The 13,668-nt window shown below is 38.2% G+C and overlaps 1 protein-coding gene across 1 annotated transcript in view; it reads right to left on the reverse strand.

The window, feature by feature from the left end:
* Positions 1-13,668, reverse strand: part of Cep350 (centrosomal protein 350) — a 147,974-nt gene that overhangs the window by 44,439 nt on the left and 89,867 nt on the right. The window contains exons 25-26 of the mRNA XM_013352491.2: positions 12,409-12,555; positions 9,397-9,554 (exon numbers count right to left, since the gene is read on the reverse strand). Coding sequence (XP_013207945.1) covers positions 9,397-9,554; positions 12,409-12,555 — 305 coding nt within the window. The remainder of the gene's footprint in view (positions 1-9,396; positions 9,555-12,408; positions 12,556-13,668) is intronic.

Consider the following 13,668-nt stretch of genomic DNA (forward strand, 5'->3'; position numbering starts at 1 on the left):
CAGAAACCTATAGTCACACCATGAAGAACAGTTAGAAAACTACACAGAAACCTATAGTCACACCATGAAGAACAGTTAGAAAACTACACAGAGGCCAGGTCACTTTAAAAGTCATTCATGCCTCACCAATAAGCTGTGCAGAAGCAGGGCATTCACACCCCTCTCTCCCTGAGAAAAGTTTGAAACGACAAAAGTACGATGAGCCAACTTACTGTTTTTAAATATAAGATTAGTGTTTCCTTATAAGAGGATGTCAGGGTAGTGAAGGAAAACTAGTGTAAATTCAGAAAAAAAAATCTAATGCAGATTTCAACAAACTTGACTGGTACTGTTATTAAGTGACTTACATACTCGTTTTCATAGGGGGTTCTTTTTCACAAAATAGTATTCTAAAAGCTCAGATTAGAAAACACACAAAACTCACAACAATAAAAACCAAAAGGAACTATAAAAACAAACCCCAAGTTTCCCAAATATGAAAGCAAGCAAGCAAACAAAAATGGTTATGTCTCCTTTTGATTTATATTTTGAAATGCAATGTCCAGAGACAGATCTTTTGTGTATGCAATAGTGAGCACCATTTGGACGCGACACGCATATCAACTATTGACTCACTAAGTAAGAAGGTGCATTAACTCCCTTGAGTCTCAATTTAACCTGGTTTTTGACATTAGACCTTATTTTGGGCCTAAAGGATTTGGAGAAATTATTGATTTAGGTAAACCACTCTGGTCAGTTGGGAGGCTACTAATTAATTGTCCACAAACAGATGCTGCGCCTAGTGAATGGGCTGCTTTTATTACTGACATTAGATCTGCAATGACAGCTAACCAAGGAATTCACACATCCAACAAGCAATAAAAGGCCAAGTGGAACTGTGCCTCCTCCTCAAATAATCATCATGTCATTTGTGTAGAAATAGTAGAATAAAGTCCATATGACATCGGACCAGGCCTCCAGCCTTCTATTAAACAAACAAAAAGAAAAAGCAAACAAAACAAACAAAAAGAACAGAGCATGCTCTATCGAAGAGTGCACTGAAAAAGGTGCAAAGTTACCTGACCAACTGGTTGTAGATATACAGCTGGAATTTGGGATGAAGGTTGGGAAAACAGACACTGAGAGAGGCCCAGTGGTGAGACGTAAAGACAGAGAAGAAGTAGTGAACAGGAGAGCAGTGTCTACAAAATAAGGAGGAAGATTTTAAAATCAAGAGATCAAGAGGCAGGAAGAATGAGAAAGGGAAAGCAAAAGAGTCTAATGAAGTCATTCTGAATATTATATGCTACTCAGAAAAGCAAATCCTTTTGTGTGTCACACACAAACACATGTATTTATAGATCTTATCAATGAATTCCGAGTAAATGTGTCTTCTTAAACATTGCTTAGCCATCGAGACAGGATTTCTCTGTGTAACAGTCCTGTCTTGGAACTTGTTTGGTAGACCAGGTTGGCCTTGAACTCACTTGAGATCCACCTGCCTCTGCCTCCCAAGTGCTGGGATTAAAGGGATGTGCCACCACTGCCTGGCAAGCAACTGACTTTTTTTACCTGTACCTTATTGTGTACTTTAAGCTAAAGTACTGTGTTTGTCTTATTTAACCTTACCATTATGATCTAGCTTGAAAATGAAAATAAAATTCAGTAATCCAATTTACAGAATAATATCTTAACTCTGACAACACAAACTACTAACAATATACTGGACATATCTTGCTTTAGGTCTAACACAGGGCTACTTAAATAATAATATAGAAAATCAATACCCATTCTTTGAAATATCTGGATGCCCAATTAGGAATAAAGTGAGGTAGTCTTAATAAATGCTGTCAGCAAAGAATGTTATGAACAGTTCAATCCTAAGGCTAAAGATAAGAAGATTCCATATGTTAAAAGTCTTCCATGCAGAGGAAACTCGCGTTTCTTCTTTTGTAGTAGTAAACAGATCACACACATAGATACAGGACAAATGAGTCCAGTAATGGTTGAAAAGGCTAATCCTCTTTGACAGAGCATGCTCCTGTTCACATGCACACAACAGTGACTTGCAGAAAAGGCAACATTTCATTATTGCCTTGGAAGGGCAAGGATTAATATCAGTATGTCCCGGAAGTGAGAAAATCTAGGTGTAGATCCAGCCATGGATTCTTTTTTGAAGGCAGATACACCTTGTTCATACATGCCTTAGACAAAAGACTGTCTTTTTTTTTTCTCCAAAAGATTTATTATGTATATGGTATTCTGCCTGCAGGTCAGAAGAGGGAATCAATTCTCATTATAGATGGTTGTGAGCCATCATGTGGTTGCTAGCAATTGAACTCAGGACCTCTGGAGGAGCAGCCAGTGCTCTTACCCTCTGAGCTGTCTCTCCAGCCCCCTGAAGACTGTCTTAACATTTGTTCTCCACAGACAGCATTTCCTCACCCTACTCATCTACGCATACACATACAGTGCTCTTATATCTGGATTGCCTTGATTTTCTACACAGAACTTTAAGGATAAACATTCCTATAAATGTCAGAGAGACACTGCAACATCCCTTGCCATTCTTTATGAATTTACAACAAACTTTGATGCTAATTAAAAAACATTATGCAAAATGAAATGCATTTTGGTTAAGGTTAAAAATTTAACCATAATGTTCAAATATCACCCACCCTTTTAAATGTAAATCTGATAACTGAATGTAAGACCTAGCATAAAAATTAAAATAGTATTGGAACACATAAAACAAGCTTTTTAAAAATGTATAGGTAAAAATATTTTTGTCCAACCTTTAGAGAAAACAATTTTTCACTATCAGAACAAGAACTGATATTTGTCAATTATAAAGATCAAACATATTCAAAATCTCTGTTAAAAATGAAGAACAAGAGAAATGACTAACATAAAATGAACAGTTTACAAAGAATGTAAGACATTATATTGAAACATCTCTCCAGAAATATATTTCCTTATTTAATATAAATATATAACTAAAAGTGACTTTTACAACCTGGAAAAACCTTGGGATAATAAGACAGAGTACTTCACATTAGAGTTAATAATCCTTCAGGATGTGAAACAGGTAATTATATGGGAATGATGAAAATGCATTGCTCTGAATTTAAGGCCAGCTTGGGTTACATAATTAGCTTTTTTTTTTTTTAAGAAAAAAAGGGTCAAGAAAAGTCATTTATTAGAATTATAAATTTTACCAAGGGCATTACTATCAGTGAAACATTAAAGACAAAACTCTTTCATTGTAGCCCAAAGTATTATCATCACTTCAGAAAAATGTCATAAAAATCAATTCAAAAGGCTGACAGTTAGCAAGTCTAATCTTAAGTTTGTTACTAGGGCTTTAAACTGTTAATCTAACCTAAATTTACCAGAGTAGACACAGACTAAGCTCATACACAAACTAGCACTTATTCTCCAGATGTTTATTGTGTTTAGAGACTGTCAACAGAGCTCTCACTGACAGAGTGCAGCATCAATGAAGAACTTGCACCTGAAACCGTCTTCCTCCCAGCATGCACCAGTCAAAGGCATTTGGAAGAAGACAGAATGGGAGAAGGGTGAGTGTGCTGGGCAGTGTCTGCTGACTTGATACACTAATGTCTGAGAAGAGAAAGCCTCAACTAAGCAGATGCCTCCGTCAGACTGATGGGCAAATCCATGGGACATTCATTGTCTTGATGGGTGACTGAAGTGGAAGAGCACAGCCCATTATGAGCAGTGACACCACCAGGCAGGTGTTCCCGGGTTATATAAAAAACAAGGTGAGGAAGCCATGGAGAACAAGCAGTGTTCCCTCATGGTCACTGCTTCATCTGTTCCTGCCTGAAATCCCTGCACCGACTTTCCTTTACGATAGACTATAAGCTGCAAGATGAGATAAACACTTTCCTGTAAGAGTTGCTTTGGTCATGGAATTTATCATAGCAAAAGAATGAAAACTAGGAAAGCAATACAAAATTATTTCAACTTTGAAATCAAATGATTCCCTGAACAACACAGCATGTTTCCATGCAGGAACATGGAATAATAATAAATCTTTATTATTAAAGGAATTGTTGTGGTTTGAATGTGCAGTATCCATACGCTTGTGTTTTCAATGCTCTTTTGAAGGCTATAGAGTCTACCTGGAAGAAGATGGTCACAACCTTTGAAGGTTATACCTGCCTCTGGCTCACCACTTCTTCCTTTCTGCCACTGTGTAAACAGCTGCCTCATGTTCCAGCCACCCCAGACAAGGTCACATATTTTGCCTATGATAATGAACTAAAATTTCTGATGCCATGAACCCAAACAAGCCTTTCTTCCCTTACGTTATCTCTACCGGGTATTTTGTCACTGTGATGAGAAAAGTATCTTTCAGGAAGCATAAAAAATTCTTTGAAAAATTCTCCCCAGTGTTAGGGAATCAAACATGGGGCCTTCTACATTCTACCACTGAGTTATATACTCTCTGCCTATATTTGAGACAGAGTCTTCAGTAGCCCACACTGGTTATGAACTTTTAATCTTTTGGCAGCATCTCCCAAGTGGTGGATAAAATGCATGCAAAACCATACCCAGCCGAATAAATTCTTATCAAGTTATTTCATGATAATCAAGAGATATTCACATATATGTAGCATTCAAATACTCAGTTTACACTGCCTTTGTCTGTGTAGGTTGGCAGTGTGTGCAGAGGCGTCTCTATCACTCTCTGCCATATATCCTTGAGAGAGAGTCTCTCAATGACTCTAAACTAGGTTATCAACCAGCAGGCCCCAGCAGTTCTCCTGTCTGCTTCTCACAGCACTAGGGTTACAGGTATGTGAACGACATTTTTATGTGGGTTCTAGGGATTTGAACTCAGGTCCTCATGCTTACATAACAAGCACTATGACCTGCAGAGTCATTACCTATCCCTTTACTTTAGCTTTAATTGTAAAATTTTGTTTTAAGCAGGGAAAATTAAGAGACATAGGAATGAAAAGAAATCCCTTATTCCTACTAAAAATTGAGATAAATTTCACCAACAAGGTTATGAAGTAGGTTTATATTTTTACATTTGTTTATATAATGTTTATATGTTTACATCTATACCTCTTGTGACATATTTTACATAAAAATTTCTATCTTTTTTGACTTATGTTTTTATTTTAGTAGTTCATGAACATCTTAACGTCTCATAAATAACCATCTCAATTCATTTACCAAAGAAAAATCTTTGAAATAAAAATTAAATGTACCAAGTCAGGGATGGTAGTACATGCCTTTAATGCCAGCACTTGGGAGGCAGAGGCAGGTAGATTTCTGTGAGTTGGAGGTCAACCTAGTCTCTGCTACAGAGTGAGTTCAAGGACAGCCAAAGCTACACAGTAAGACCCTATTTCCAAAACAAAACTAAAATATAAAAATATTCTTACTTCTCCCCTTACCCCCCTCCCACCCCATCCTTAAGATCCCGGTTTTTTGCCTGGCAATCTTGTCTACTTCCCCTACCCAGGAGGATAGCTATATGTTTTTCTAAGTGAGAAGGGTAGGATGGGGAGGACTTGGGCAACGGGATGATTGGGATACAGGAAGGTTGGATAGGGGAGCAGGGAAGCACATATCTTAATTAAGGGAGCCATCGTAGGGTTGGCAAGAGACTTGGACCTAGAGGGGCTTCCAGGTGCCCAAGGCGAGGTCCCCAGTTAGTTCCTGGGGCAGCTGAGGAGAGGGAACTTGAAATGATCCTATCCTATAGCCATACTGATGAATATTTTGCATATCACCATAGAACCTTCATCTGGTGATGGATGGAGATAGAGACAGAGACCCACACTGGAACACTGGACTGAGATCCCAAAGTCCCAATGAGGAACAGAAGGAGGGAGAAGATGAGCAAGGAAGTCAGGACCAAGAGGGGTGCACCCACCCACGGAGACAGTGGGGCTGACCTATTGGGAGCTCACCAAGGCCAGCTGGATTGGGACTGAAAAAGCAGGGGATAAACCCGGACTCTCTGAATATGGCGGACAATGAGGGTTGCTGAGAAGCCAAGGACAATGGCACTGGGTTTTGATCCTACTTCTTGTTCTGGCTTTGTGGGGGCCTAGCCAGTTTGGATGTTCACCTTCCTAGACCAGGATGGAGGGGGGAGGACTTTGGACTTTCCACAGGGCAGGGAACCCTGACTGCTCTTCAGACTTGAGAGGGAGGGGGAGAGGAGTGGGGGGAGGGCGGGAGGAGTGGGAGGCTGGGAGGAGGCGGAAATTTTTTTTTCTCAATTAAAAAAAAATTCTGCCTCTTCTAGCCTTCAAAATGCATGATTTTATGAATTATAATTTGTATTGTTAATTAAAATCTCTCTCAGTTCTCACTTTCTATTATCCCAAAAGCTGAAAAAAAGAATCCATGAGCACATTCTTTCAATAAATTTGATTTTAACTATAAAAAAAAATATATTCTTACTTAACCTTTTGAACAATTTAATATAAGCCACCAAAATCATCTATATAGTTGAAACTCTTGAATTTACACACATGTGAATATGTTTCTTTCAATAGGGTGCTATCCATCCTTATCTTGGTTACATACAACTTAAGCCACAAATCGACCTTTTTTCGTCTGTCTCTTCTATTCTCTTACCCATGCTTTTTAATAAGCTCTAACTTTGCTTCTAAAAGAAACTTGTATTTATTTGTTTATCTATTTATTTGAAGACATTTTAGTATAAACCAGGCTGGCCTGGATTTTATTGTGCGCCCAGACTGACCTTGATCCTACTGTGTGCCCAGACTGACCTTCAACTATTTTGTTGCTTTAGCCTCCCTAATGCAGGGATCAGGTATGTGCCACCGACATCACATTCTTTAAACATTTTCATACTCAGTTTAAATAGTCCAAAATTATGAACTGGCTTTCTTGTAATATGGGATGCAAGGGTTCCACTAGAATTGTTTTACTACTGCTTACTTAACTAGAGGATAGATGTATGTCATATACATCAAAATGACAAGTGAAATCCTTCCTTAGTTCAAAGTATTAACTTAAAATGCCACTCATCAAAAATCTATTTTCCTACCCATACTTAGTATGTTTCAAGAAAGGTAGATATGGGATAGACACTTACTGGGCAAGAAACTATTTTATAACTATATTTAATCAAAATAACATTGAAAGAGTAACAATCAATAAATATACTTTATATGCTCAGAGCTTATGTGAGCATATAAACTGAACTACATCTAAATAGGAATTTTCTTTAAAGAGGAATTCTTAGAGCTGACTGTGGTGGGGTATACTTGTTATCACATTCAGCACCCATGATGCTGGGCAGGAGGATCAGGACTAATGCCCAGCCTGTGTACACAGTAAGCTCCAGGTCAAGTTAAGCTGCATTGGAAGATCTGTCTGGGGGTGCAGCAGCTTCATAAGACTGCCCCTTCCAAGAATCATTCAGAAGAGTGTAACTTCTTTTGTTCTTGGATCTGTTTTCTAAGCAGGCTTAACACTTTGGGTTTCTCTTAGCATTTAGGGCTTCCTTACTCTTCCTCTAAAGCTCCTTTACTGCCTGTGGCTGATTCTCAGCCATGTCTGGCTTCCATGCCAGCTTCAAGTGCTGGCAGCTGTTGGGATTTACATCTTGCCTGTTCTGGAGGCTTTTTTGTTTTGTTTTTAATTCTAATAAAATTCTTTGAACTCGGGGGCTGGAGAAATGGCTCAGTGGTTAAGAGCACTGCCTGCTCTTCCAAAGGTCCTGAGTTCAATTCCTAGGAACCACATGGTGGCTCACAACCATCTGTAATGAGATCTGGTGCCCTCTTCTGGCCTGCAGGCACACATGCAAACAGAATACTGACAATACTGTATACATAATAAATAAATAAATCTTTAAAAAAAATTCTTTGAACTTTACAAAAGAGCAGGGGGTGGGGAAGGCCCATGAGACGGCTCATTGGGAAACGGTACTTGTTGCCAAGCCTGAAGACCTCAGTTTGATATCTCAGATGGGTAGAAGAAGAGAACTCACTCCTACAGACTGTCCTCTGACTGCCACACACATGCCATTGCTCACTGACATCATCCTCCCAACAAACACACTAAAAAGTGTTCTAAAACCTTTAAAATGTTATAGGGCAGGCCAGGTTGCTCAGTGGACAACACTCTTGTGATACAAACATAAGGACCTGAGTTTAAATGCTTAGAATCCATGTAAAAATCTGGATTTGGTATCACAAGTGTCTATAGCCCCAGCATGCCCACAGGAAGATGTGAAGTGGGGACAGGAGAAATGAAGGAAACTTCTGGGGCACCTACCCTTGCATATGCAGTGATAAACAAGAGACTTATCTCAAACAAGATGGAAAGGTGATTGTTGAGTCCTACACATGCATGATGGCACATGTGTAATTTTACTAACACACACACACACACATATGCACACACACAGATTTTAAAAATATCTTTTAGGGAGGTGGGTATGGTGCCACACACTTTTAATCCTAGCACTTGGGAGGCAGAGGAAGGTGGATCTCTTTTGAGTTTGCAGCCAGCCTGGTCTACACAGCAAGCTCCACACCAGCCAGGCCTATATGGGAAACACTGTCTTAAAATAAAAGAAAGAAAAACATGTTTTAGGAGCTGGGAAGATGGCAGAGTAAAGTGTTTGTTGCACGGGCATGAGGACCTGGGTTTGGTTCTCAGCACTACATAAAAATCAAGAATGGTGGTATGCATTAGCACCCCAGTGCTGGGAGAATAGAATGGAGACAGGGGACTCCTCAGGGCCTGCTGGCCAGCCCATCTCGCTGAAACAGGGAACTCACAGTTCAGTGACACACACATACGTTTTAGAAGAATGTAAAAATATCAAAACACTGGCATGGTGGCTCACATCTGTAATCCTAGCACTCTGGAGACTAAGAAGGATTTCCACAAGTTTCAGGCCAAAGCTATAAGTGAGTTCTAGGTCAGCCTGTGCTATAGAGTTTGTCTCAAACAAACAAAGACAAGGCATTGACCCAAGAGAATCCTAGCCTCTGGTTTCAGCTAAGAACTCATACCTGCTCACAAGACTAAAATTGTACTTCTTAGTCTGAGAGGTGTCACTGAGACAACAATGAGATATCTGGATATAACACTCTTTCCCAAGTAAGTACATTTAACCTTTCTTTTACTAAAAGAAAGGAGAAAATATTATCATGAATATATATATGACTACTACTTTTTTTCTTTTAAATAAAAATCTGTATTAAAATGAGAAAATTGTTCTATAAATAAGATGCATAGTTAATTGACTATTAGGTAATCAATTAATTCTGCTAAAATATTTTATTCTCTCCATCTAGTCTGATGAAGTAAGTATAATAAATATTACCCACTGATACTTTCAATGTGATTAGATTAAATAGGAGGCACACAAAAATGAATTACTTTTCATCCATGCGGCTTCTCATGTTCTTCAGTTTCTGCATTATGCTGCTGGTTTCACTGCTGGAAATAGATATTGGGGAAGGACTGCGGGTCTCCAAACCAGTCGGACCAGGACTAGCTGCCTTATTATCCTTTGTATCATCATCACTATGAGAGCCCTGCAAACAACACAGAGCAAATGCCACTGGCTTTCAAAGATCTCAAGGAAATCTTAAACACAATCAATTACGCTTAATCTATAATAACTGAAATAAAGGTATTAACTACTTATAAAACAGAAATAGATCACATAATTAAAAACAGAATAGTAAAATTGCCAGATGTGGTGGTATACAGCTATAATCCCTGCACTTAGGAGGCAGATGCAGAAGGATCAGGAATTTGACACCAGCTTGGCTTACCCATGTGAATTTATGGCCAGCCTGCTATACACAGTGAGACTGCCTCAAAAAAGGTGCAAATTTTATGTTATACATGTTTTACTGCAGAAAGAAAGAGGGAGAGAAAAAGAAACATAATGGTTTTCTTTTCTTTCCTTTTTAAGAACTTGGAAATTTTCTGCCACTATACTCAAGCACCCAAATGTCCTCTTTGATTTTTAAAAGTTGAAACACTTTAAATGAACACCATGAGCAATGGTGTAGTGCAGTGGGAGAATGCTTGCTTAGCAAGTATGAGGCCCAAGGTTTAATTCCTAACATGGCTTTAAAATAAGAATTTAAAAAAGGGAATACAACAGACACTATAACTATATAAAACATGCATATACACAAAGAATGAACAAATGATATAAACCAGGAAAATACATTTTTTAAATTTCTTGTGGGAAACAGTATGTTCACAGAGTTTAAAATAGTTTTCTGGGAAAACATGGAGGAATTACTGGCTTAACCAGCACATTACTTCTGAGGAACAAAAAGGAAAACTTGAAGCCAGGTATGGCGGTGCGTGCCTACACTCTCAGCACTCAGGAGGCTGATGCTTGACTGCCAGCCTTTCATGGCTAACTTGAGCTACAGAGCAAGTTGCAGGCTAGCCACTTGGGGCTATAAAGCAAGATCTTGTCTTGAAAAAAAAATACCAAAACAAAAACAAAAATAAACAAAAATTTGCACACAATATAGTGAAGCTACAAATAGTAATTTAGACTCATTGATCCAGAAGAAGATGGGTACAGATCCCTTCTCCTTTCCTTCCCCATCCTGAACAAATGAATACTACAGTCATTAGGAAGAGCATCACGCTTCCATCAAGTGAGAGGAAAGGGAGAGCAGGGCGAGCAAACATCCAATACAGGAGTGTGGTCTATGTGGACAATCAGAGTAAAGGGGGCAACTAGAAAATTCATGCAGAAGTAAGTGGTCAGCACCAAGTCATGAGCATAAACATGGTGAGCGGTAATAATGGCCTTCCCACAGAGAATTTTCTGTCTAAGGCGTCACAGTCCAAAGGGAAAGAATAGTTAGGGAAAGAGGAAATGAGTAGGCGTGGTGGCTGGAGTGAAATGGCTCCCATAGGCTCCTATTTGAATACTTAAGTTTCCAGTTGGTGGCACTGTTTGCAAAGGATTAGGAGGTGTGGCCTTACTGGAGGAAGTGTGTCAAAGCAGGCAGTCTTTAAGGTTTCAAAAGAGTTGTGCCATTCTCAGTGTGCTCTCTGTGTCCTGTTTGTGGATCGAAATGTTGGCTCTCAGCTGCTCCAGCCAACATGCCTGCTACTTGCTGCCATGATGCAATGCCATGATGGATTCTTAGCCTTCTGATACTGACAACCCAACTGAATGCTTCCTTTTATAAGTTTCTGTGGTGGTATTATTTTGTCATAGCAATAGAAAAGTAACTAATGCATTAAGACAATAAAGTCTAGTATATATCATATTAATCAAGTAACTGAGGTACAATTATCAATAATGGAATCAATCAAAATCAAGGTCAAACTATTGATGGCAACAAAAATAAAGCATCACTTACATGATACTCCTATCACAGATAAATGACCTGAACCTAATGTCAAGGGAACACTACACAAATCCCAGTTAGGGGATGTTCTACAAAATGACTGGCAACTATTCCTCTCATATAGCAAAGTCAAGGAACTATTCTAGAATGAAGGAGGAAAAAAAAAAACCAGACACAAAAACTGAAAGCTAGTAGTTTTCTGCCCTAGTTATTTCTTATAAAAATAAACACCCTTTTGACAATGGAGAAACTGAAAAGACTTTAAGTTAAATAGTAATAATATATCAATTTTAATTTGTTGGCTACTTATTGTCATGCAACTCAGAAAAATAAATTATAATGTGCTTAATTTTTCTGTTAACTTAAGAATATTACAAAAATCAAAATTGAGAATTATCCTGGATTTAAAATTTTACAGTTATAATATCCTGAGTTTTCCAACACAGTACTGATACTTCACAGTATCTTAGAACAAATCCAAATTTCGCTCTTGCCTTAATATCTTTGAATCCTATATCAATATAAAATTAAATCTGGGGGGCTGGAGAGATGGCTCAGTGGTTAAGAGCATTGCCTGCTCTTCCAAAGTTCCTGAGTTCAATTCCCAGCAACCACATGGTGGCTCACAACCATCTATAATAAGGTCTGGTGCCCTCTTCTGGCCTGCAGGCATACACACAGACAGAATATTGTATACATAATAAGTAAATAAATTAAATCTGGATATGAGTACCATACAATGAGCAACAGACTCTATTCAACTCTGAGAAGAAATGACAGAAGGATCAGCAAATCCAAAGATTCTGTCCCACTTTAGTTCATAAGAGGAAAGAACTTAAAGGTAATGAGAGAATCATGTGTTCTTTCCAAAACAAGCACATGCCACGTGAAGGTGTTCTCCCACTGTATACAATGGCAGACACACAGGACTTTAGCCTAGTTATTATTACACCATACTGAACAAACATTCCGATCATTTCAGAATACAAAGTGAGCTAAGATTAGCAAGCAATATAGGCAGAAAATAAATTAATAAAAAATTAACTTAAATTACCAATTTATTCTCCCCTGCAGACTTCAACTTCTCCTGAAGTTTTATGGTGGTCTGCCGGATCCTTTCTATCTCTTCCTGCTGCTTAAGAATCAGTTGTCTTTCCTTCCGAGCTGCTTTATTGGCTTCTTGAAGACGTTTTATTTCTGCCTAATATTTAAAGAGTTAGGAAAAGAAATTGAAATTTGAACGAGACAAGTTCAAAGAAGCATATAAAAAAGAGTCAAATCATTATATGTCACAGGTATAATGTACTTCTAGACAACAATACTAAAACACTCAAATTAGTGAGGGAGGAAAATATTAAAAATAACACCATCATTCTAAAACAATGTAAGATGATCTCTTAGCTTAAAAAACTGTAGTTAAAGATGCTGGCAAATTCAGTCTTTTCTAAATCTAAAATATCTTTTATATTGTCCCACAATGTTACCATATCTTTACATTTACCCGCTTAATAGATGAACATCAGCAAATCAATTAGTGTAACCACTATTCTACTATTAAATTCTTAGACACAAACACTTCTCACTATCCAAAATAATGCTTTAACCTTAACTGTTTCATGTTATAAACTAGGTGTCTCTAAGAGGCCCTAAAAGTAGGAAAAGAAAGTCACTGAATCAGTCTACTGCCCTCAAAACCGATTTAAAAATGCTTTCAACCCGAGCATGCTGGTGGGCACCTGGGAGGCTGAGGCAGGAACAACAGGAATCTGAGGCCCGCTTACTCTACACAGAAAATTCCAGGCCAGCAAAAGTTACAAAGATCTTCTCAAAAATAAACCAACAAAGGGGGCTGGAGAGATGGCTCAGTGGTTAAAATCACTGGCAGCTCTTCCAAGAGGATCTGGGTTCAGTTCCTAGCACCCACATGGCAGCTCACAACTGTCTCTAACTCCAGTTCTGGGAGATCTGACACCTTCATACCAACGCAAATAAAATAAAGTTAAATAAATTAAAAAAAAAACCACCTGCTTTCAAGAGAAAACAAGAAGAGTATTCACCACTTACAATATACCAGAAACACTTAGTACTACACTGTAGCCAGCATTCCTCACATAGTGTTGGCAGCTAATTTAGTGGGGAAAAAAAAATTCACTGCTAATAATTGTTAACAATTATCAGAAACATCCTTTCTCATAAAAAAATCACTTTACCAATGAGATAAGCACAATAAAGATACTAAAAATCTGCTACTTTTATTATTTTAATTATGTTTGAGAGCTATTTTTTAATTATTAGCAATCTGAAAAGTTAATAG

Source organism: Microtus ochrogaster, assembly GCF_000317375.1.
Source record: "Microtus ochrogaster isolate Prairie Vole_2 chromosome 6 unlocalized genomic scaffold, MicOch1.0 chr6_random_2, whole genome shotgun sequence".
NCBI lineage: Eukaryota > Metazoa > Chordata > Mammalia > Rodentia > Cricetidae > Microtus > Microtus ochrogaster.